The sequence below is a fragment of the Erinaceus europaeus genome, chromosome 2 (genome assembly GCF_950295315.1).
Source record: "Erinaceus europaeus chromosome 2, mEriEur2.1, whole genome shotgun sequence".
Taxonomy (NCBI): domain Eukaryota; kingdom Metazoa; phylum Chordata; class Mammalia; order Eulipotyphla; family Erinaceidae; genus Erinaceus; species Erinaceus europaeus.
The window spans coordinates 121691117-121714984 of record NC_080163.1 but is presented as its reverse complement, the minus strand read 5'-3'; the positions used below and the strand labels follow the sequence as shown (position 1 = coordinate 121714984).

Here is a 23868-nt window from a genome sequence, read left to right as displayed (position 1 = left end):
GCAAGAAGGGAGGGAGCTGGTACACGTGGGCTGTCTCACCAGCTACTACTATCCCACCTGCAGCCCCTGGGAGCCAGAGTTGTCCCATCTGCAAGTTGGGAAGCTGGGGTATCTATACTCCTGTTCCTGTGAAATCACTGGTGCCACCCAGGAGTCTGATTCCAAGTTGTAGTTGGACCTCCAGGATGCCATGCTCAGGGTAGGCTCTGAGCAGAAGAAAGCAGGTCCCAACAGTTAACAGTCAGGTGAGACCAGGTGGGGTCTCTGCCAGGGTGGACATTGAAGCTGAGCCAGACCCCTCCTACCTTTTCCTGCAGCTCTATTTCTCTCTTTCTCTCTTGGGGATATTACTTTATTTATCGGATACAGACAGCCAGAAATCGGGGCAGGGGTGATAGAGACAAAGAGATACCTGCAGGCTTGCTTTACCATTTGCAAAACAATCCCCCTACAGGTGGGGACTGGGGCTCAAACCCGGGTCCTTGCACATTGTAACCTGTGCACACAACTAGGATACTGCAATTGCATTTCATAACTGTGAGTTTACAGAGCTGGAGGGGCTGAATCTCCTCAGGGTCATGGAAGGGAGACAGGAATGTATCTTGTTTGAGGTCTTGGGCATAGGCTACCTGAAGCCAATCTCTCCCTTGCACTTCCCTTCCCACTGGTACATGACCTTTTTTTTTTTTTTTTTTTCTTTTTTTCTCCCTCCTTAGTCCTTTCTGGTTAAACTTTTGTAACTTACATGGGAAAAGTCCTAGTTAATGCACTGACCCTGTGTTACATCCATGCAACTTTCTCCCCACTTCTGATGCAGACATTGACCCTCTCCTGGGCTCCTTGGGTCCTTCTAGATCACTGTAGTCTTGCACTTAGCACAGAGGACTACACTGACTATTCACCCAGGATACCTTCATCAAAAGCCTGGTGTCAAGTCTGTCTGATTCATTTGCCTCCTCCACCCCCCCCACACACCTTTTCCCAGAATGTATGGTTCAAAGAATGTCCTCAGTAAATGTCATCAAAGAGAATCAAAGATGAACCCCAGTATTCACTTATTTTTAAAAAATCTGTTTACGCTTTCTGCTTATTTTATTTCTTGTGGGAAACTGGATTTGGACAAATGTGCGCTTCACTGTTGGCTGAAGAATTCCTTTAATTTGCTCTAAACTACCTCTCTCCTCTTTTAAGGGGCTGCCCACCATGTTTTGGGATTTGATGTTCACTTTTCCTAAGTGAGTCATAGTTTTAATATAGTTAAATAATACCACAGCCCAGCCTTCAGCTTCTCAAGCCCTCCTTGTGCAAAGCCCTGGCCTCTTTCTATGGCTCCTATGGCTCCTTGGTCTTCCTCAGTCCTTCCCTGTTTCTCTTTTATATCCATCAGTGCATGCTTGGATATCAGCACATATCCAGGGTGCTGTGTGACCAAATGCATAGCTGTTTGAAGAGTCTTCAACTTCAGGGCTCTCATTTGATTTTCCAGAATTTGACACTGAACTGAGGATTTGCAGGCAGATAGTTCACCTGAGAGGGACAAGGGATACAGGGAAAAGATGTCTGTGACACAAGAAGGGAACCCCACAGAGAATGTACAGCTGCCCTGTGGCCCACTAGAGAAAACTCAATGCAGACCACCCTAACTGAGAGCAATACCTGGGATATTGAAACTCCCAGCCAGTGCTCCAGGGAGTGGAATATTAAAGAGTCTGCTTCAGCCCTGTAGGTAGAGGTGTTTTTTTTTTTTTTTTTTTTTTTTCCTGAAGCTGCTGTACTCCTCCCTGGTCTTTACCTCCCTGGCTGTAAGGACTCTAGTTCTCTTTGTTTTCTACATAGGGAAACTGAGTCTCAAGTACATGAAGTCACTTGCCTAGGTCTCTTGGTTATGGAGGGCTGTGGTTGGGACTCCAGCCTAGGCAGTCCAGGGCCTAAGTCTTTGACCTTGTCCTCTAAGCCAGTAGGTGACTTGAAGGAGTCAGGATTTGCTGTACTGTGAATCCCCTTTTGCTATGACCGTTACAACTATCTGGTCTCTGGGGTGACCACCCAGCTCACAGTGCTGGCTCTCCTGTCTCCAGTACCCGGGGAGACCCTGTGCTTTCACTTGATTAAATCAGGAGTGGATATCTGTTCCCAACAGGCCAGTGAGGTTGTCTCTCTGGGAAGTGAGGACGGGGAGATGGCTGGAGATAGCCCAAGCTGTTCCCAGGAATAGGGAGATGGGAAGACCTGTGGGTGCTGTTAGGATGGTCATGGCCACAGGGTGTGGGCTAGACCTAGCTGCAGTGGGAGAAAAGGGTACCTCACAAGAGATGCCAAAATGCACAGGACCTTCAGCCAGAGCTCCGGACACCTGGGATGTCCAAGGAGACATGAGACTGTCCAGGAGGATTCAGGGGTGCACCTTGGCCCTTTCCATTCAGACCCATGTTTTATTGGACATGCCCTGTTATTCACAGACATATGCCACTTAAAAAAATTTTATCTTTGTTTATTTGATACAGATAGCCAGAAATTAAGAGAAGGGGGAGATTGAGAGGGAGAGAAACAGAGAGACACCTGTAGCCCTGCTCCACCTCTTGTGAAGCTTCCCCCTGCAGGTGAGGACTGGGGGTTCAAACCTGAGTTCTTGTTATAATGTGTGTACTCAACCAGGTGCACCACCCCAGGTGCCCCACTTTTAAAAAAATTAGATTCTAAGATTTCACCATGATAAAACAGTTGATAGGAGTTAAACTCCTATTTTTGTTGACCTTCATAATAATATTAACTAAAACTTGTTATGGGCCAGGCCCTGTTGGAATTCTCCTCCATATATTAACCATTTAATGGCTATTGATTCATAATCTCCATCATGATAGTTTCCTCATTTTATAGATTGATGCTGAACACGAGCATCATAGCTTAGAGATGGACAAGTGGAACTGGAATCTAACCCAGCCAGTTCCAAACAATGGCATGAACCAGAAATTTACAGACTCAGTCTGTCCTGTAGGGATCTACCTGAGAGCCATCTGTACCACAGAGAGGTTAAGTGACTTGAGTAAAGACCCAGAACTATGCATGGTGGACTCAGGGTTCATAATGTGCCTAGAGCAGAGATGATACTCATTCTATCAGACAACTCAGCTTAGCTCTTGAAGGAAGAATGACTGTGTTCTACTGAGATTGCTTCTGCCAGGTACTATGCTGTGTTTTCATTTATCTGGTCTGTTTTAAAAGCCTGCAAGTTCTTTGCTCTCCTTTCACTGAGAAGTGAGGTCCATAGCCTCTTTCCTTGACCTAGCATGGGTTCTGTGATGCCACCAACAACAGGGTAAAAGCGAGGCTCGGTGACTTCTAGTGCTGGGTTCTAAAAGACCATGCTATGACCTTCCACCTGGGCCTGAGGGGAGTGAAAAATCTCCTTGCCCTGAGACTGCCTTCCTTCAAAGACTAGTTGAGTCATGTCAGGCTGCAGCTCCTGCTGAGTTTGTGCCATGTGGTGAACCAGTGTTGATGCCCAGCCCCACTCAACCTTCACAGGTCAACACCTCCTGGGAGGCTGCCAAGGAAGAACCAGACAGAAATCTGTCCCAGATTCCTCACCTATCAAATTGTGAGTGACAACAGGATTGTTGTAAGCTACTGCGTTTGGGGTTAATTTGTTATATGATGATAACAGTCTTTATGTCCCACTTGAGAGATGTCAAGCACTCTGGGATAATAAGGAGAAATGCAGTAGCTCAGAAGTGTTCCAAGGGCTCAGAGTACAGTAAACTCAGCCTCTCCTCTCCTAGGCTACTTGACTTAGAGAACGTGGCCAAGAGCTCTGGCCTTGGTCTGCCTTGAGTTGGAGTTCCATCCTTACTCCTCCATAGCTAAGTGACCCTAGGCAAGTTCCTTCTATGACCAGAGTCTCTTTTTATCCCTTTAGACAACAAGACCAGGCACAGCCCCTCCTCTGTCTGCTTGGGAGAGACTCAGTGCCAGCACGTGTGATTGTCTGCTGGAAGTCAACAGTGCAGGGCAGATCAGATGCCCAGCGGTGGGGAGGCTCTCTGGGCTGAGGTAAAGCAGGGAGCAGATGAGGAGGAGACTGTAGAGGGAGAGGAGGGGGAGAGCCTGGAAGTTTCCATGCTGTGCAGGGAGCTTGGTCAGTTGGCAACTTGGCAGAGGGAAGACATTGCAGAGCGGTGGCCTCAGGCTGCAGCCTTGCCAACAGTGTCTAGGGGTTCCAGGACTGGGAAAATGAAGGCAGAGCACTTACCTTGGACTGCAGCATTTCTGCCCTAATCTGGTAACATGTCGCTGTCTGCACACAAGGCACACATTCTCTCTGTTAGTGCCAGTGAAGTTTTTTACCCACGTGTGGATCATGAGAGCAACTTTAGCTCTAGCATCTTCCTTACTATCCGGGGAGGTCGCCTCCCTGTTCCCCTTTTCCCGTTAAACCACAGAGAGCTGGGATTTGGTAAATCTGCACACTCCTGGTGGCAAGTGCTGGTAGTGAGCAATCTATTTCCAGCCGAAGGGCGCCTTTTGCCCAAGGCACCCGGTGGGCCAGCTTCTACTGGCGTCTTAGGGGCTATTCCCGCAGGGCAAGTAGGAGGCGGGGCCGCGACAAGTCGCCCAATCAGCGTTGCTGGTCAGGAGGGGGGGTGTGGCCTGGGAAGACTACAAAAGGCGAGGCGCTTGCACTCCAGATTCACTCTATCCCTCCGCACCCCTTGCACAGCCACCCTGCTCGTGGGAAACTCAGGGAGACGCCAGTGAGCTGGTGATTGGAACCCGACAGAGGTAAGTGAGATTTAGAATTTCTGTTCTCTGCTAACGGCTACAGTAATCTCCTAAATTCTAAAGTAACCAGAGTAGATGCCGTCTCTTAGGGCTGCAGTGCTTGCACTGTGCTGAGCAAGCTACCTGTACCTTAGAGCCGTGCTCAGCGGAGGGCGTGCACATTGGAAGATGAGAGAATTGAAGCTCATCGAGGACAAGTCATGCCACAAACCTGGAATCAGGGAGCTGTGTTCAGAGCTAGCCTGACTCTGATCATGCTCCTGTAGGCTGGGCTTCCTCGCCTTCTGGCACAGTTGGGTAGCCTCTGTGGTGGTCCTGTGTACAAAGTGGGCGTCATTAATGGAAAGCTCTTGGCATGGATGTGCAGGAGTTTAAAGATGTGTGGGGAACCCGGGAGATGCTAACATGTGGGTTTAACTGACAAGTTTACAGGGCCATGCCCCTTTTCAGTTTTGTTTGCAACAAACTTGCAGGGCGTCCTTCCTCTTCTCACATTTCAGATGCAGACACTTGAGGGGTGAAGTGCGTTGTCTAGGTAGAGCCAGGGCTGGAGCCCAGTTCTGTCTGCTTCCAAAACTTCAGAGGGGCGTGTCCAGGCAGGGAGCATGCCTGAAAGTCTGGACATCGCAAGTTTGGGAATAGGTCCCTGAGTCTCCTCAGCTAGTGCTATCTGTACGAATTCCTTGTTTGGGAGAATCATTCTCCGGGTTCATTTCTGCAGCCCTGCCAGGGCCAGATCTTTTGGGGGGTGTAGAGCAGAGCTCCCCTAACTGGTGAGCTGGGCCAGTGGATAATTGACAAGGCTGATCCTGTTCATAAAAGTTTAACTTCAATGCCATGTCTTTGGGCCAAATAGTGAGTCGGGGCTCTGGTTGAAAACAGCACGTTGCAATGAGAATGACACTGAGCCTTTGGGTCACTTGTCATAGGAGGAACTTACTTCTCCCCATGGGGGCTAGGGGATAGAGGATTTCAGTATACTTTCTGTGTATGACAAGTGGGGGCCAGAATCCTCCAAACTAGTCAGGAGAATACTTCCATCTCCAAGTAGAGGGGAAAAAAAAATCTGTGTCCTCTGTGTTGTGTGAATCTGGTCTTCTGGGTCTACCCTGGATCTGGCTGTTTTCCTATGAGGAATGAGCAGAAGATATGGGAGCTCTGTGAGTGCTATGGCAGCTAGGTGATCCTATGCCAAGTTCTTTACCTGCAGGATTGCACTTACCGTACTTGCTCCCCACTTCACATTTCCATTAAAAAAATTTAATATCCTAATTTATTTATTGGATCGAGACAACCAGAAATTAAGAGGAGAGAGGGAGATAGATAGGGTGAGAGACAGAGAGACACCTGCTACCCTGCTCCACCACTTGTGAAATATTCCCTCTGTAGGTAGGGACTGGGGGCTTGAACCAGTGTCCTTGAGCACTGGAACATGTGCACTCAACCAGGTGCATCACCACCCGGCTTCTCCCCATTTCACAAATGAGAGAATCAAGGCTCATAGGAGTATTACATGCCCAAGATTCCCTAGCAGGAGACCCTTGTTGTCACTCTGGATCTGTCTATCTGTAGACTTTAAGTAGCTGGGCCTCACCTCTTTTCAAATCTGCAACCACTGACTCCATCTCTGCACCTGAACTTGCCACAGATATCTTCTTGTCTGAGAAGGGCTCAGAAGAAACAGCTGAGCTCAGGGAGGTTGAACCCAATTCCCAAACCCCAGACAGTGCACTTTGGAAGAGTATAAGGAAAAGGCAGTTTTGACTTTTACAGAGTATCTTAATACAGGAACTTGGGAATAGTAAAAACATTTATTTTTACTGTGTCTGACTCTGGCATATGGTGGTGCTGGGGATTGAAACTGTGACCTCAGAGCCTCAGACATAAAAGTTGTTTGCACAGCCATTATGCTACCTCCTCAGCCCAGTAACAACACCTGTAATTCTACCAGCAGCTGACACTTGCCAGGGGCAGGCATGCTAGGGGTTTATGTGAATGATCTCACTGATTTCCCTAAGAAGTGGGTAGCCACTGCCCTTTTAAAAATAAACAGTGGTCCAGGAGGTGGCACAGTGGGTAAAGCACTGAACTCTCAAGCGTGAGGTCCCGAGTTCAATCCCTGGCAATACATGTACCAGAGTGATGTCTGGCTCTTTCTCCTCCTTTCTCATTAATAAATAAATAAATGAAATCTTTAAAATAAATAAATAAACAAACAAACCCCCCTTTTATTTATGAGAGCAATAGGAAGAGAGAGAAAAAGAACCAGAACACTGTCCTGGTGCTGCCAGCGATCAAACTTGGGATCTCATGCTTGAGAGTCCAGTATTTCCTCTTTTTTTTAAAAAAATATTTTTATTTATTTAATGTTGGATAGAGACAGAGAGAAATTGAGAGGGGAAGGTGGAGATAGAGAGGGAGAGAGACAGAGAGACCCCTGCAGCCCTGCTTCACCACTCGTGAAGCTTTCCTTCTGCAGGTGGCGAGCAGGGGCTTAAACCTGGGTCCTTGTGCACAGTAATGTGAGTGCTTAACCAGGTGTGCCACCACACGGCCCTGAGTCCAATACTTTCTGTGCCACCTCTTGGGCCTCTTTTTTTACACGGAGGAAAGGGAGGCTCAAGGTGATCAAGACATGTGGCCAACATCCAATAACCAGGGCAGCGGGAGGGGAGTGCTGCCACCCTGCTGGGCCCCTCCCAAAATTCTAGAGGAAGGTGCCTGTCTAGTCACTAGTCACATGACTGCCACAAGCAGAGCTGGAGAGCTGGTCTTCTCTTGCCTCCTGGGGTTTGGGTCCTGCACCCCAGAGAGGGGAGTGTGCCTCGCTGGAGAGGGGAGGTGCTGATATGGGGGTGTGGACACTTCTCTGGACACAGACCAGTTTTGGTCTCTACCTTGATGCTGTCACCCAGTGTTGTGCCCCCAAAGGCAGAGGAGAGCTGGCCACACTCCTCTAAAAGTTCCACACCCACGTTTCCCCAAAGACTCAGTTTGGGAGCTTTTCACTCTGTTGCTTGCATCTGAAAAGTGACTTTTAGAGACAGGACCCATGCATGCTCTTTGGTCTTGCAGGAGCTGGAATGTTTCCACTTTCTGTCACCAGTGTAATTGACTCTGTATGGGAGGTGCCTCCCAGTCTGCTTGCTCCAACATAGGAGACTCCCCCCACCCATTCTTTCTTTCTCTTTCTTCCTTTCTTTCTTTCCTTTTCTTTTTCTTTTTTTTTTAATGCAAACTCACTGTTTTTTTTTATTAGTCCCAGATGTGCAAACCCAGCATTACTCAAAAGGACTAGTGGCCTGTCAATAAAAGCATCTTTTCACTTAATCTTCAGTTCATTGAGCTGAATAGATGCACAGTCCTTCATGAAATGGGGCCCCAGGGGTTCTTATTAAGTCCTAAGTGGAGCATGTTCTTTTCTGGAACAGGAAAGGTAGACAAAGCTGGGTGGTAGTTGATAGGTTTTTCTTTTTCCCTTCAAAAAATTTTTTGTTTTTCCTTCTCCAGAGCTGCACCATCCCACTGTCCCTGGAAGATACTTTTCCTCCAGGTAGAGGTGAGAGATAGAGAGGGAGAAAGAGAGACAGTGAGAGGAGAGACATTGCATCACCACTCAACTGTTGGTGAAGCTTTCCCTTTGCCTGGTGCTCCCATGTGGTAGCTGGGGATTTGAACCCAGGTCCTCACACATGGTAATGTATGTGCTCTATTGGGGGAGCTATCTCCCGGTCCCCAGGGGGGAAAGTTTTTAAAAAAAATTTTTTTTTAATATTTATTTTTTATTTTATTTATTCCCTTTTGTTGCCCTTGCTGTTTTTTTTTATTGTTGTAGTTATTATTGTTGTTGTCGTTGTTGGATAGGACAGAGAGAAATGGAGAGAGGAGGGGAAGACAGAGAGGAGGAGAGAAAGATAGACACCTGCAGACCTGCTTCACCGCCTGTGAAGCGACTCCCCTGCAGGTGGGGAGCCGGGGCTCGAACCGGGATCCTTATGCCGTCCTTGTGCTTTGCGCCACCTGCGCTTAACCCACTGTGCTACAGCCCGACTCCCCGGAAAAGTTTTTATTGAGAACATTTAAACAGAAAGGTTGCCATTTTAACCATTTTGAAGAGATAGTCCAAGGGTGTTTAGTATGTTTACAGTTTTCAACCACTGATCTGACTTCTCTCCTTCTCTCTCTCTCTCTCTCTCTCTCTCTCTCTCTCTATATATATATATATATATATATATATATATATATATATATATATCTTCAGAGCACTGCTCAGCTCTGGCTTATGGTGGTGCAGGGGACTGAACCTGGGATTTTAGAGCCTCAGGCATGAGAGTCCTCTTGCATAACCATTATGCTATTTACCCCTGTCCTGACTCCCCTCTCTTAATTCTAGAACATTTTCATCTTTCCAAAAGGAGACCCCTGTCCCATGATTAGCAGTCGCTCCCCTGCCCCTGGCAGCCCCCAACTTCTTTTTCTTTCTAGGGATTTGATTATCCTGCATACTTCCTGTAAATGGAATCATACAGTGTGGTCTGTCCTGCCTGGCTTCTTTCACCAAGTGTGATGCCTTTAAGTTCCATCTATGCAGGAGCTTGTTACGGTGCTTCAGTTCTTTTAATGATTGAGTTATATTCCCTTGTCTGGGTATAAACTCTTTCTTTTCTCCATTCTTCCACCGATGGAAGTTTGGGTTGTTTCCACCATTTGGCTTTTATGAAAATTCTGCTAGACACATTTATGCATTTGTTTTTGTCCAGCACCTGTTTTCACTTGTCTTGGGTCTGCACTGAAGACTGGAATTGCTGGGTCACCTACTAGCTTTCTGTTGATTTCATTGAGGACCCTGTGTTCTCTCTCTTTCTGTTTTTTAAACACTGTATATTTATTTTATTCTTTAAAAAAATTTTTATATTTATTTTCCCTTTTGTTACCCTTGTTGTTTTTTTAATTGTTGTTGTAGTTATTGTTGTTGTTATTGATGTTGTCATTGTTAGATAGGACAGAGAAATGGAGAGAGGAGGGGAAGACAGAGAGGGGGAGAGAAGGAGACACCTGCAGACCTGCTTCACTGCTTGTGAAGCGACTCCCCTGCAGGTGGGGATTTGGGGATCCTTACACTGGTCCGTGTGCTTCGCACCATGAGCGCTTAACCCACTGTGCTACTGCTTAACTCCCTTAATTTATTCTTGTAAGAGAGCTTCACGGGAGGTGTTGCAGTGGATAAAGTATTGAATTTTTAAGCACGTGGTCTTGAGTTTGATCCTGACACTAGAGCAATGCTTTGGTTCTCTCTCCTTTCTCATTAATTAATAAATAATTTGGGTGTTGGGCGGTAGCGCAGCAGTTAAGCACACGTGGCACAAAGTGCAAGGACCAGCGTTAAGGATCCTGGTTCAAAACCCCAGCTCCCCACCTGCAGGGGAGTCGCTTTACAGGTGGTGAAGCAGGTCTGCAGGTGTAAAAAAAATGCAGATGCCCTAAAAAAATAAATAAATTACTTAAAATGGGGGGCAGGCACAAGGAAGACCTTAGCTCTGGCATATGTGGTACAAGAGATTAAACCTGGGGCCTTAGGCATACTAGGCCTGTGCTCTTCTGCTAAGCTATCTTCCATCCCATTTCTTGGTTTCCTTTCAAAGACACATCGGCACAGACCACCTCATTCCAAATGTGTCAAAAGTACACTATCATGGTACAGTGACATTGTGGCATCTGGCTGTTTGGGGGCAGGTGTGTACATTTTACTCTAAGTCACAGCTGCAACTAGCAGAAGCACTGCCTTTGCGGAGCCCCTGCTCTGTATCTCAGGCTGTGCAACTGAGGGTACACACCCCTTCAAGACTGTGTCCAGGGAGATTTGTCTTTTCTGATTGTCTCAAGTGCTGTGTCAGCTTAGACAAAAACCACAGGTTCCGGGACAAAAAGAAAAAGCATAATGAAGATTGTGTAATATTTGGGCCACCACTTACAACATATTAGAAATTATGAAACTTCACATTTTCTATCCAGACTTTTGGCACATGTCTCATTGAATGCAAAGTGACTGCATCCCGGGGAGGGGGGGGAGGAAGACTCTGGCTTCCATCTTGCTTGTTGCCAGTGGTTCTGGAATGAACCTCCCTATGTTCTTTGGGATTGGAAACCACACCTGGATCTCTCTGAGTTTGGGAGCTGGCCTTCAGCTACCCCCACTGGGATGGAATGGGAATATGAGCAGTCCCTCTAGAGCAGAAAAGGAGGCTTTTATGGCAGGGAAAGAAAGTCTTTACTGGGTGCGCAAGACTTGGTAAGGGTGTGCCCAGTGGGGGAGCCATGTGTGAGGAGTGAGCTGCAGCAGGGCCTGACAGCCTTAGAGACTGACAGCCAGTTCCTGTGGTCAGGGTCCTGGCACCAGGTCACAAGGTCAGCTCTGCAGGTGTGGAGAGCAGGTCAGAGTTCAGAGTTCCTGTGATAGGTTATAGAGGAACAGGAGGTGACTTTGGAATAAGCCATGTCCCCAAAATGTGGTGATCCCATCCTAGCTGGTCCCTAAGGGGACCAATATGTTCTTTCAATTCCTTGCTTTCCTTCTGCTTCAGACTAGGTCATTGTCTCAGGGGATACCAATGCCTTCTCACACCCCATCCCCCTGTACAGCAAAGACAGAGCACTCTCCACAACAAAGCCTTTAGGAGGTTCTTTTTTCCCTCATGCTTAATGTATTCCTGCTGGCCATCCACAGCAGAAGTTGCAAGACTCTCTGAGCACAGAGGTGCTAGATAATTACCTTCTTATTCATTTTTATGAGAAAGAGAGACACAGAGAAACAGCAGAGGGAGGGAGGGGGAGAGAGAGAGAGACAGAGAGACAGAGAGAGAGATATAAAGCGAGAGAGAACAGGAGACTGGAGCTCTGATATATGTGGTGCCAAGGATTGAACCTGGGGCCTTAGGCATGCAAGTCCTGCACTCTACCAGGGAGAGATCTCTCTAGCCAGAGAGTTACTTTGTTAAAGTAAATTGTTTTGCATCTGAAACTATGAAGTATGTTCTAGGACAGATAGGGTGTGTGGCAATGGATGGAATTCGGGGAAAGGCTAGATTAGGGCAGGGCACGAGGAGCTATGAGAGGCTGCTTGGAGCCAGAGCAACAGTTCCTAAAATGGGGTCCCTGGACCAGCAGCAGCAGCACCTGGGGCCTCACTAAAAATGCAGAACCTCAAGACCAACTTCAGAGCTCCTGAATCAGAAACTATAAGGTTGGAAATTTGTATATTCCACAGGCTTCTAGCATTTTCTTTCTTTAAAAAATATTTATTGAGTGGGGGTAGATAGCATAATGGTTGTGCAAAGAGACCCTCATAGATGCAGTTCCAAACTCTCAGGTTCAAGCCCCCATACCACTATAAGCCAGAGCTGGGCATCAGTGGTTTTCTTTCTTTTTTTTTTTTTTAAAACTTATTTATTTGAGGAAGAGGAGAGAGAGAACCAGAGCATCACTCTGGCACTTGTAATGCTTGGGATCAAACTTGGGACCTCAAGCTTGATGGACCAATCATCCACTGTGTCACCTCTTGGGCTCTGAGGCCTCTAGCACAGCTCAGGTGTGGCGCCCATTGCCCTAGGAAGAGGGAGATTTACCTTTGGTCCCTGGTACAAAGATGGAGGCAGGGTGGGGGACTCGATAGTGGGGTGGAATAAGCCATGTGGAAGGTTCTGCTTACCAGGCTGGTGTGACTAGAGGAAATCATAATTCAAGAAGGGAGTCAGTGGCTGAGGAGCTAACCTGAGCCCCTCTGTCCAGAGTCCAGAGTTCCCTTGAGAAGAAGTGTTGTTGGGAGAACTTTCTTCTGGGGAAATGTTCAGCTTATCAGCATTTCTTCCAAGGACTCAGGCAATCATTCTGGTGACCCCAGCATCTTCTGTGTGCTGTCGAACTCATTCAGTACATCTATCAAAGTCCCTCAAGCACCCCCTCTGAGTGATGTGTGTTTCCTCCACAACATTTGCTATATATTTGTCTCTGTTAGTATCTGTTCCTTCAGCTCCAACAGACACAGCCGTTCTGTTCTCAGCTAGGGAAAACCAGCTGCTGAACACACTGTTTATTCCTGGAACCTCCAAGGCCCAGGCTTCAGGGGGTTGGGGAAGATATTTTCAGCGTTGGCATCAGTGTACAAAGGCAGTCTCAGATAGGGGATAAACTGGGTCCTGTTTGGGAGGTGCAGTGTGATTAGGCTCCCACACATCTGTGCAAGGCCCCTGAGTGGTGTCAGCAGGGCCTGGAGTTTGTTGCTTGCAGAATGGGTTCCTCCTGTCAGCCCTGCATGCTTCTCTTCATTCATTTTCTAACAGAAGCCAGACTGGTGGAAAATACTTTTTTTTCCTTTTGTTTTCTTGTTGCTGAGTTTCATGAGCTCTTTATTTTAGTTATTACCCTCTTGTCTAATGTATGGCATGTAAATATCTTCTCCCGTTCTGGAAAGGGTCTCTTTGTTTGGATGGTGGTATTTTTTGCTGTGCTTTTTTTTTTTTTTTTTCTGTCTCTCTCTCTCTTTTGAGGGAGGGAGGGTGGGAGGGAGAGAAGAGGGAGGGAGGGAGGGAGAGAGAGAGAGAGAGAGACTGACCCCACAGCACTGAAGTTTCTTTTAATGTGGTGGGAACTGGTCTTGAATCTGGGTGATGCACATGGCAAAGCAGTACACTATCTCACGGAGCTAGTTTGCTGAGCCCACTTTTTGCTTTTTTAATGAAATTTTCACAGATGAGAGGAGTGTGTATACATGTGTTCATGTGCCGGTAAGGCCCCAGAGCAAGCTGCAGTCTGCTCAGCTCCCCTCACCCCCAGGCCCTCAGGGGCCTCCCCCCCATGGTAACCATTTCCGGACTTCTAGTGCCTAGTCTTGCCTAGTTTTGAACTTTACATAAACAGAACCATGCATGTTTAATCACTGGAGTCTGGTTTCTTTTGTTCAACATCATGTCTGGGAGCTTTGTCTGCACCAGTACGGGTGGAGGGGCTTTCAAAACATAAATCAGAGCCTGTCACTGTGGGTTTAATTCCTCCATGGTGCTCTTCTTTGCTTTTTGAGCAAGAGTTTTCATCACTGACGCCCTGGGCACTGGATCTTTGCCTGCCCCCAGACTTGCTGAGCTGTGACCACCTTTGTCCTGCTGCTGGGGCCACCTTCCTTCTGACCTCAGAGGACCTTCAAGGTCCAGCCCAGCCTGAGTGGTCCCTGCTCTCCCTCTGCCTGCCTTTCCTATCTGTTCAGGGGCTGTTTGCCTTTTTAAAAAAAATTTCCCATCTGTTTGGGATGTGAGGGACTTCTGGTCCATTAGACATGGCAGTTTCCTGCCATGCATGTCTGGTTCTTGTGCACATGTCCCAAGGGCACCATGGCCTCTGGCACGTTTGCCCTGCAACTTCTCATCTGCAAAGCGTTGTGGAGAGCCTGTGCCTGGTGCTATAGAATTCCTGAGCTGAGCCTTTGAACTTGACTGTGGCCATGACTCATTCTTGCAGTTACCACCCAATCCTGGTGAATCATGCATTTGAGGCAGAAGGCTGGTGCAGAGCTGCCAGCCCTGTAGCCTGGAGCTGAGAGGATCTGGAACAGCGGGATTCATCCAGGAGGAGAAGGGAAAGAAACTGTCACTAGCTACCAGTAAGCTCCCAGACTGTGCTACAGGGCAGGACCTGATTTTATGAAATCTTATTTCCTCCTTCTATCCCAGCCCTGGCGGAGACTCGGGACCTTTTTGTGCTTGGAGCAGTGAAAGTATCCAAGAGGTTGTGGGACCCACTGGGCAGCATAGCTCTAGCACCAGAGTCAGAGTTTGAACCCATGTCTGACCCATGTCTGACCCATGTCCCTGCTCTCCACACTGGCATCTGGGAGTCTGATTGCCAGTTCTTGGAGGTGGTGGCTTCCTGCCATTTATCTCAAGCTATACTGGGAACATTGTCTCCAAGGAAATATCTGCACATCTTCGAGAAGGGAAAGAGGGGCCCAGGGGTTGGTGCTGGGTATTTGAAGAACATTTGCTTAATGGGGTTGTGCTCTAGCCACTTTAGAGTAGTTTTCTTATATATTTTGTGGGCTTGAGTAGAATACCCTTGGCTTCTCTTTCCTTCATTCTTTTTGCACAAAGTAGATTGTTGAATTTTTTTTCTTCTCTTTTTGTCCAGACTTTTGTACACTCCCTAGATGGAGTTAAGAGCACCGGATGGGCTTTGTCTATTGTTTGTGTTTGATTAAGTTCCCAGACTTCTTATCCTATAGATGCCCCCTTACTGAAGGCATAGGAGGGAAGAAGGTACTTGTGGCTTGGTGGGTCAAGCCAGCTAGATGGTTGGCCATCTGTCCTGGGCTGTAGGGTGTCTGGGGCAAAGCACCCTCAAGGGAAGAAGGCCCTATTTCTTCCCTAGTCCAGCCCAAAGCCTCTAAGAGGAAGAAAGGAGTACTGACTGGATGCAGTGGGCAGGGCCTCCAGCCCAGGTGCCTCCCCCATCCTGGCTGTCTGGTACTAATCCAGACATTCTGCTCTCCACAGCGGTTCTGCCTGAGACATTCAGGGGTGTCCTCCCTGCTCCCAACACAAGCCACCACTTCATTCCTGGGATTTCTGGTGGTTTGCGGATACTCTGCTCTGCCTGGGGTCCAATTCACATTGTGAGTTCTCTGAACTTCCAAGGATGCACAGAGCCTGGGGCATCTTAACCCTTGGGGACAATCACTGCCTTGCTTCCAGGATGTGAGGACATCAGGTCATACTGCCTCACTTGTTTGGACAGTCACCACCTCCAGTACCAGTAGAGGGATGGGACAGTGACACAAATATCAGCACACTCCCCAAGTGTCTGCATGGCCCTGATCAAGCCTCAGTTTCTCCATCTGTAAAATGAGAGTAGCGTTGTCAACAACCTATTTGGTAAGGAGAATGAATTGTGGGATTTAGTTGCAGAGGACCTAGCAGATGTTGGCAGCCTTGGCCACTTACACCCGGAATTGGTGGGTTTTGGTGAGGACTATTTGCTGAGCAGTTACTAAGACCCAGTCAGGAAGCTAGACCAAGTCTGCACCTGAGAGCTCAGACAGCTGTAAGCCTGTTAACCTGACAATCATCATTAGACATGGAATAACAATACCTTATAACCAAGCCAGTTATATTTACTTTTTATTTGTGATTAACAGTGGTTTACAAGATTGTACGGTTACAGGGTATAGTTCCACATCACACCCACAACCAAAGTACTGTGTCTCTACCTTCTCAATGATAACAGTCATATTGATTTATTTACTGCTTCATTCACTCATTCTTCATCCATCCATCCATCCATCCATCCATCCATCCATCCATCCATGCATCCATCCGTCTATCCATCCATCCATCCATCCATCTGTACATCCATCAATGGGGTGTCACAGCTCCAGGCTGACTGTTTCAGACAGAAAGAGAAGTGGAGGGAAGATACCATAGTTTCCTTTAGTGTAGGAGAGGCTGGGTTTGAACCTGGGTTGTGTGCATGGCAAAGCAGGTACACTGTCAAGGTGAGCTCTTTCCCTGGTTATTTCTTTAAAACAAAGGTAATAGACAAGGACTGCACTTTACCATGCTAGAGGTCCTGGGTCTGAATGCCAGCACCATGTGAGAGCAGCATGGATGACACAGATTGCTGTATAGCACCACGTTGAATGTCCTCTCTCTCTCTCTCTCTCTCTCTCTCTCTCTCAGGGCTGGGGGAGAACTCATCTAGTAGAGCACAGAGCTTACCATACATGAAGACCTGGGTTCACCTGCACAGGGGAAACTTCAGCATTGGTGAAGCAGTGCTGTGGTATCTCTCCTCTCTTTCTCTCTCTTCTCCTGTTATTTTTTTTTCTAAAGAGTTCATTGAGAGCAGAGAAAACAAACTGAGGACATAGCTTAATGGCTATGCAAACAACTTTCATGTCTGAGTCTGAGTCTCTGAGGTCCCAGTTCAGTCCCTAGCATAACCATAAGCCAGAGAAAAGTGGAGAGAGAGAGTGAGAGATCAAGAGAGAGAGAATGAGAAAGAAGATATAATGCAAGTACAAAGCCTCAGCAATAACCCTGGTGACGAAGATAAGGAAAAATAAAGAATAACTGGGGAAATAATAAAGTAGTTTATGAAACAGACTTTCCTGCCCAAGGCACTAGAGTTTCTAGGTTCAGTCCCTTGTACTACCATAAGTCAGAGCTTAGCAGTGCTCTAGTGAAAGGAAGAAGCGTAGGAGGGAGAGAAGAAGGAAGGAAGGAAGGAAGGAAGGAAGGAAGGAAGGAAGGAAGGAAGGAAGGAAGGGCAAATAAGAAAGTAGCAGTGCACTGGAAAAATGCATTTTGTCTTTAAGCAGAGGTGGGGCTTTTGAAATAATTTTTTTGTGTCATCACCAGGGCTTCACCGCTCTGGGCTGACTTTTTCAGATAGAAAGAGACAGATAGAGAAGAAAAGACACCATAGCACCAAAACTTTCTTCAATGTGATGGGGCCCGACTTGAACCTGGGTCAAGTGCATGGCACAGCACCCCACTATCCAGGTGAGCTATTTTGTTAGCCAGAGAAAGGATTTCTTTTTAATTTACTATTATTTTTAAAACTTCTATTTATTTATTTATTTATTTATTTATTTATTTATTATTGGATAGAGACAGAGAGAAATTGAAAGGGGAGGGGGAAGATAGGGAGGGAGAGAGACAGAGAGATACCTGCAGCCCTGCTTCACCTCTTGTGAAGCTTTCCCCCTGCAGGTGGGGACCAAGGGCTTGAACCTGGGTCCTTGTGCACTGTAATGTGAGCACTTAACCAGGTGTGCCACCACCTGGCTCCCTACTATTATTTTATTAGTTGAATAGTGACAGAGAGAAATCCAGAGGGAAGGGGAAGTAGAGAGGGAGAGAGACACACAGAGAGAGAGATATTTGCATTCCTGCTTCACCACTTTCCCTGGCAGGTGGGGCAAGGGCCTGAACCTGGGTCCTTATGCAGTACAACATATGTGCTCAACCAAGTGCACCACCACTTGGCCCCAAGAAAGGACTTCTTTACTGCATTTCTCATGATCAGTCCCAGCCTTCTAAAACTCCTTGCACATAGTGCTTCTGGGGGCCATTGAGATCCCTGTCCTCATGATAATGCTAACATTAAGTGCTATCCTCTTGACCTCACTCCTCTATCACTTGGCTCATACTTGGCTCCCAGCTGCCCCCCCCCCCCCATCTAGTCTAGCAGACTCTGCTGAAGGATCCCTAGGCTTAATCCCATCTGTAGTCCTGCAAGTGTCAGTGGGTGCCGACCTGCCCACCTCTGACAGATTCTATAGTCTCTTCCACCTTGGAGATGCAGGAACCTGGGACCCAGAGAAACTGCACCTCTGGTGAGGGGTGGGGCCAACCTGCTGTCTGTCCCTCAGGCCTCTTCTGTAGCTGATCTCATCTGAGTCTTACCCGGCTCCTCTGAACAGTCACTGTACCCCAGCTCATCAGACATGGTGATTCAGAGTTGAACAAGCCCATCAGGTCCCTGGGCTAGTGAACCTGATTAAATGGTGACCCAAAGCAGGATGAGTCTGTGAGGTGCGTGGGGGAGGCCAGGTCTGGGTCTGGGCTCCGGGAACAGCATGTGCAAAGCAGAGCGCTTGGCATCAGTTCCCAGCTGACAGGCCCATCCCGGGATTTATCTTCCTGGCAGACTTTCCTAAACACAGAGGCAGCCCAGCAGATGACGCATTGAGTTTGACCTGCATTCCCTCTCCCCCTCACTCCTGATGGGTGAAATTGGTACTGGAATGGTCCAGGAGGTCACCCCCAAGGACACTGCTGACTGTATTGGGAACACTATGACATTCTTGTTTCCTAAAATGTGCACAGAGCCTCACCATGGTGTGAGGGATGGTTTTGGCAACGGCACACAGAAAGTTCTCTAAATTTCTAGAAAGTTCTACTCCAAGATAGCAGTGTAACCTCACAGATACCAGGCTACATCTCCTGGATGCTATTTTATTTTCTGTGAAATAAGCTTGAAAGATGAATCCAAATATCCCTGAAATCCCAGGACATGAAGCAGAAATGCAGCTCCTGGGACCCAAGACTGGAACATGAAGGCTTAGTGGACCCTCCCCCCACCCCCTAGGGGCCTGATGTCTAGGATATTCTCATGAGACTTTGGTGCTGTGGTCTTGAGGGCTGTTTTGAAATTGCTGCAGTGGAGAACCTTATCTGTAATAGAGAACTTCTTCATATTGTACAGCCGACTGTGTGGGTAGCTCAGGCTCTTGCTGAGAGGTCAGGCATGATAGAACATTGGGGAGGTTTCTCTAAAAGCTTGTCTTTGGCAGCCCCTGGGGAACTGAGGGCTGGGAGAGTGCAAAGCTGGCCTGTGCACCCAAGTGTGAGATCTTCCAGGATGTTAGGGCAGCAGCTACCCAGGCCAGGAGCCAGTAGTCAGCTCAGCACACTCTAGTCATAGGTACATCAGCAGATGAGCCTGCATGGGCACTAAGCTTGATGAACCAGAGTGTTTGGGTGAAATGTCACCATGATGTGCAGGCAATATATCCCCTGGGGTGACATACTGGTGCCTTCTCATCAATAGAATTGCTGTCTGGCCTGGGGTCCACCTATGTAGAAAAGGGAAGGAAGTTCACACATGCACATCATGTACAGATATGTACACATGCATAAAAATGTATGTAAGTGTGTACAGAAGTGCACACACAAACATGCATATGCATACAAGTATATGCCTATAGATATGTATATGACTGTGCATGTAGGCATACATCTATAAACTATTCAGAATGTGAGACTGTGGCTTTATGTTATAAACTTTACATAAAAATATCATTAGTGGGGGTCAGGTGGTAGCGCCGCAGGTTAAGTGCAGGTGGCACAAAGCACAAGGACAAGCTTAAGGATCCTGGTTGGAGCCCTTGGATCCCCACCTGCAGGGGGGGGTCACTTCACAAGTGGTGAAGCAGGTCTGCAGGTGTCTATCTTTCTATCACCCTCTCTGTCTCCCCCTCCTCTCTCCATTTCTCTCTGTCCTATCCAACAGCAATGACAACAGTAATAATAATAACAACAATAAAAAACAAGGGCAACAAAGGGAAAATATTATTAGTATACTGTTCTATAACCTACTTTTTTATTTTTTAAGATAAAGATGGGGAGAGCAAATAAAAGAGCCCACACTGCTGAAGCTTCTTTCAATGTGTTGGAGGATGGGCTCAAACCTGGGTGCTGCATCTGGCAAAGTGGCATACTATTCAGGTCAGCTATTTCATCAGCCCACAACTTGCCTTAAAATTTTTTTTTTTTTTTACTGCCACTAGGGTTACTGATGGATCTTAGAGGCCATTTTTTCCTTTCTATTTTTTTGTTTTATAGGACAGAGAGAAATTGAGAGAGGAGGGAGAGATTGAAAGGAAGAAAGACACCCGCAGATCTGCTTCATAGCTTGTGAAGTTTCCCCCTTGCAGGAGAGGAGTGGAGGCTCAAACCTGGGTGCTTATGCATAGTAACATGCAAAAATCAATGGAATAGAGGTTCACAAGCAAGTTCCTTGACCGTTGTAATGGACAATAGGTGACAGCTTCAGGGATTGAACCTTGATTGTAAAACCTCAAGGGATACATCACCACCCAGCCCTACACCACAACTTGCTTTTTTTAATTTAATGTCTTGTGGGCTGAATGAACCCAGCACTTCCCCAGCCTATATATATATATATCTTAGAGAGTGAGGGAAATGTACAGACATACACAGAGAGATGAAGCCACTACAGCACCACTCTACTATTCATGGAGCTGTCCATGGTGCTGTCATATAGTCTTCGGGCTTGAACTCAGGACCTCACTCGCAGCAAGGCATGTGCTCTACTGGATGACCTATCTTTCAGCCCTTCTACAACTTGCCTTTAAAACCCAGCATCACATATCAAATTTATGCCAAGATATAGCTCACGTTCATTCCTTTTGCCTATTGTGTAGTAGCATGCCCCATGTTTTATTTGATTTGTGCCTATTAGTGAATTATTTATATTTTGAGAGCAAGCAAGAGACCAAGGCACCAGTCTGGCATATATGGTGTTGGGATCTAACCCAGGGCTTTACTCATATACGTCCTGCACTCTATCTAGTGATTTAAATCAAACCCAATACTGAAACTGATTGAGGTACATATGCAATTCCTGTGCCAGGCTTTGTGGGTTCTCTACCCTTTCCAAACTACTTCAGCACAGAGTGAAAAAGATGGAGAGTTGTTATGACACCAGAGTGGACACTTGGTAATATCAGCTCCTCTCTTGAGCCATCTCGGGTCTAAACCTGGCATGGGTGGTGGACCTCTTGTCTTTCTGGCTTTGGAAACTGGGGGGGATGCTCATATATGGTCATGTTAACTTGGAGAACATAACATTGGTGAATTTCTCTGTGTGATCCCGCATCACTGCTGGGTTCCAGCGGGACCAGTGAGCGCACATAAGCCCCCCCTGGGGCTCTGACCCTTAAACACAGCCAGGCCTCCCCTCCCAAAAGGAGGCTATTTTCATCTGGATCACTGGTTTGGTCAGGACCCTGGAGAGTTTCCAGGGCTATGGATGGGAACAGCCTGGTTCCCAGCGCTCAGAGCTCTGCCTGCTGGGATGCCTGTAGGGCTGTCCCCTCCCTGCCCATCTGCCAGTGCCAACTAACCCGCTGGTGAGAAAGTAGTTGAAAGCCAGAGGGAGCTTGTCAACAGGACTGGATCTCTTGGGTTTCAGGATGGGTGGGGTTGTGGGTTGCCTTGCCTGTACCTCCTTCATCTACCCCCATCCAACTGGGAGCTGTTCCAAGTTGGAGACAGTGTCCCAGGTTCCTGCACAAAAATGGTGTCCCATAAAGGCCTCTAGGTACCTGATGCCCCACTGGAAACAAAGCAGAAGGAAAAAATGTGAATGAGGTCATCCACTTGAGTCCTGCTTTTTTTTTTTTTTTTTTTTTAATTGCCACCAGCGTTATCACAGGGGCTTTGTGCCTGTACTATGATGCCACTGTTTCTGGTGGTCAGTTTTATTTTATTTTTGTTAATAGAGACAGAGAGAAATTGAGAGGGAATGGGTGATAGAGAGGGAGTGAGAGACAACGACAGATGGAGACTTGGGGGCTTGAAACCAGGACCTTGTCCATGGTAATGTGTATGCTCTACTGGGTATACCACTGCCCAGCCCTTTTGCTTTGTTGTTCTTAAGTCAGACAACCTCCCTGAGGAGGATTATGGCTTGTGGTCCTTCTGTGTGGGTGAGATCCCTGCCCCTGCCCTCTCCCCCTGCCCCTCAGGAAAAAGACACAGGGCAGGGTGTGGTGGAGAATTCCAGACCCTGAGTCTCAGCATCTCTGCTTTCCCATAGTGGTCTTGGGATCACTAAGTCACTGCTCTGTACCTCAGCTTCCTCAACTGGAAAACAAGGACAGCAGTGGACCTCCCAGAGTTTAATGAGGAGTGGAAATGACGTCAGTGAAGTGTCTGGCCCATTCGGATGCTCAGGATGGGCTTTCGCAAGGCACAGCGGAAAGTCACCTCATAAAACCTGATGTTGGAATTGAACAGTTTGCAAGTGTTCTAAGGTTAAGTTGGCTTTTTGTAAGCTGCATGCTAGGAAAAGAAACTTAGCATGTGGCCTTATATGAGACAAAGCTGTACCCCAAAGGGAAGAGTCCCTCTGGATCCTCAGTGTGTCCTTAAATGAAGGGCTCTCTCTATATAAGTTGGCACCACAGGTCCTAATGTGAGCACAGGTCGTGCTCCATCCCCAGTCTCCACAACTATCAGGGTTGGAATTCCAGGAAGAATTTCCAAGCAGTGCAGCTGCCATCCTCTTTGGTACTGGTCACCTGGGAGCAGCTGACCCAGCAGGCAAAAGGGATACTTATCCAGGGCTGTGACAGGCTTACTGCCACATAGAAGCTAACTGAGGTTCAGTTGTCACACTTTGGGCTGTTGAGTGGATGTGCCAGACAGGATTGGGGTGCATAGGCACCTGTGGGAGTTCCTCCCCTCTTTCTAATTTCTCAGAAGAACAAATCACTTGGTGACTATTGCTCCCTGAGCACATGTTGGGGCTGAGGCTGTGTGATCATCACTGTGGGAGATGCAGGTGATGCATGGAGCCTTTTGGGAAAAAGGAGTCTTAGAGGGATGAGGATGTTTGGTGCTACTGTTGGCTGCAATCCTTTGGGGTGAAACATGATTTTGTCACTCTCCATTGGGGGTGAAGACAGAAAGTCATTGAGGGGTTGGGAGACAGCATAATGGTTATGCATAAGTTCACTGAAGCCATCGAGTCACCTGAGTCTGGAGTTAGTAGGACTACTAACTCAACCTGGGGAAATCTGGTAATGGGAGAAGCTGAGCAGGGCAGAGGCTAGTCCAGCCTGCCTTGCCAGAAGCCCTTGCCTCCCAGCCCCTCCACTTCCTGCCTGGGAGACCTGGCTCCTTACCTCCTGGGGGCCTCAGTGTCCACATTTGCAAGTCAGGAAAAGAAATGCCCACTCCTTGGTCACTCAAGCTATTTCCATGACTGATTCTTCACTAATCCTCTTGGCTTCCCTTCTAGGTCTCCAGTGCCCCCATCTGCCTAGGGAACCCTGCTGCCCCATTTCCCCACACTTGCTATCAGTGTGAACCATGCATTGTGTCCTGAGTGGTCTCATTACCCTGGGGCTGGCCCTGCTGGCATGCGGGGCCCATGGCTTTTTCTTGCCCAATGTCACACACCTGGAGAAGCTGCTCAGCAAGTACCAGCAGGATGGGCCACATATCCGCACACGCCGGGCCATTGCCAAGTCCGACCGGGAAGAGATTGTTATGCTGCACAATAAGCTTCGGGGCCAGGTGTACCCACCAGCCTCCAACATGGAGCACATGGTGAGTCCCATGCCCCCCTGCCGCATCCATTCAGTCATGCATGCATGCTTTCATCTGTGCACGCATGCATTGCTCACTCACTCATGTATTTATTCACTCATCTTAGCAGTCACACCTCATTCATTCATGCATGTACTTATGCATTTATTCAGTCATCTACACATTCATGAATCACTCCTCC

At 47.6% G+C, this 23868-nt stretch overlaps 1 protein-coding gene across 3 annotated transcripts in view; it reads left to right on the top strand.

The window, feature by feature from the left end:
- Nucleotides 1–4660: 4660 nt before the first annotated feature.
- CRISPLD2 (cysteine rich secretory protein LCCL domain containing 2) overlaps nucleotides 4661–23868 on the top strand; it is a 74890-nt gene continuing 55682 nt past the window's right edge. For 2 of the 3 annotated variants that reach the window (XM_060185076.1, XM_016191772.2), the window contains exons 1-2: nucleotides 4661–4779; nucleotides 23377–23687. In XM_060185076.1, the coding sequence (XP_060041059.1) occupies nucleotides 23448–23687 (240 nt within the window). In that variant the 5' untranslated portion in view covers nucleotides 4661–4779; nucleotides 23377–23447. Of the gene's footprint in view, nucleotides 4780–22233; nucleotides 22388–23376; nucleotides 23688–23868 lie in introns of those variants that run through there. The other variant, XM_016191774.2, reaches the window with a different exon arrangement.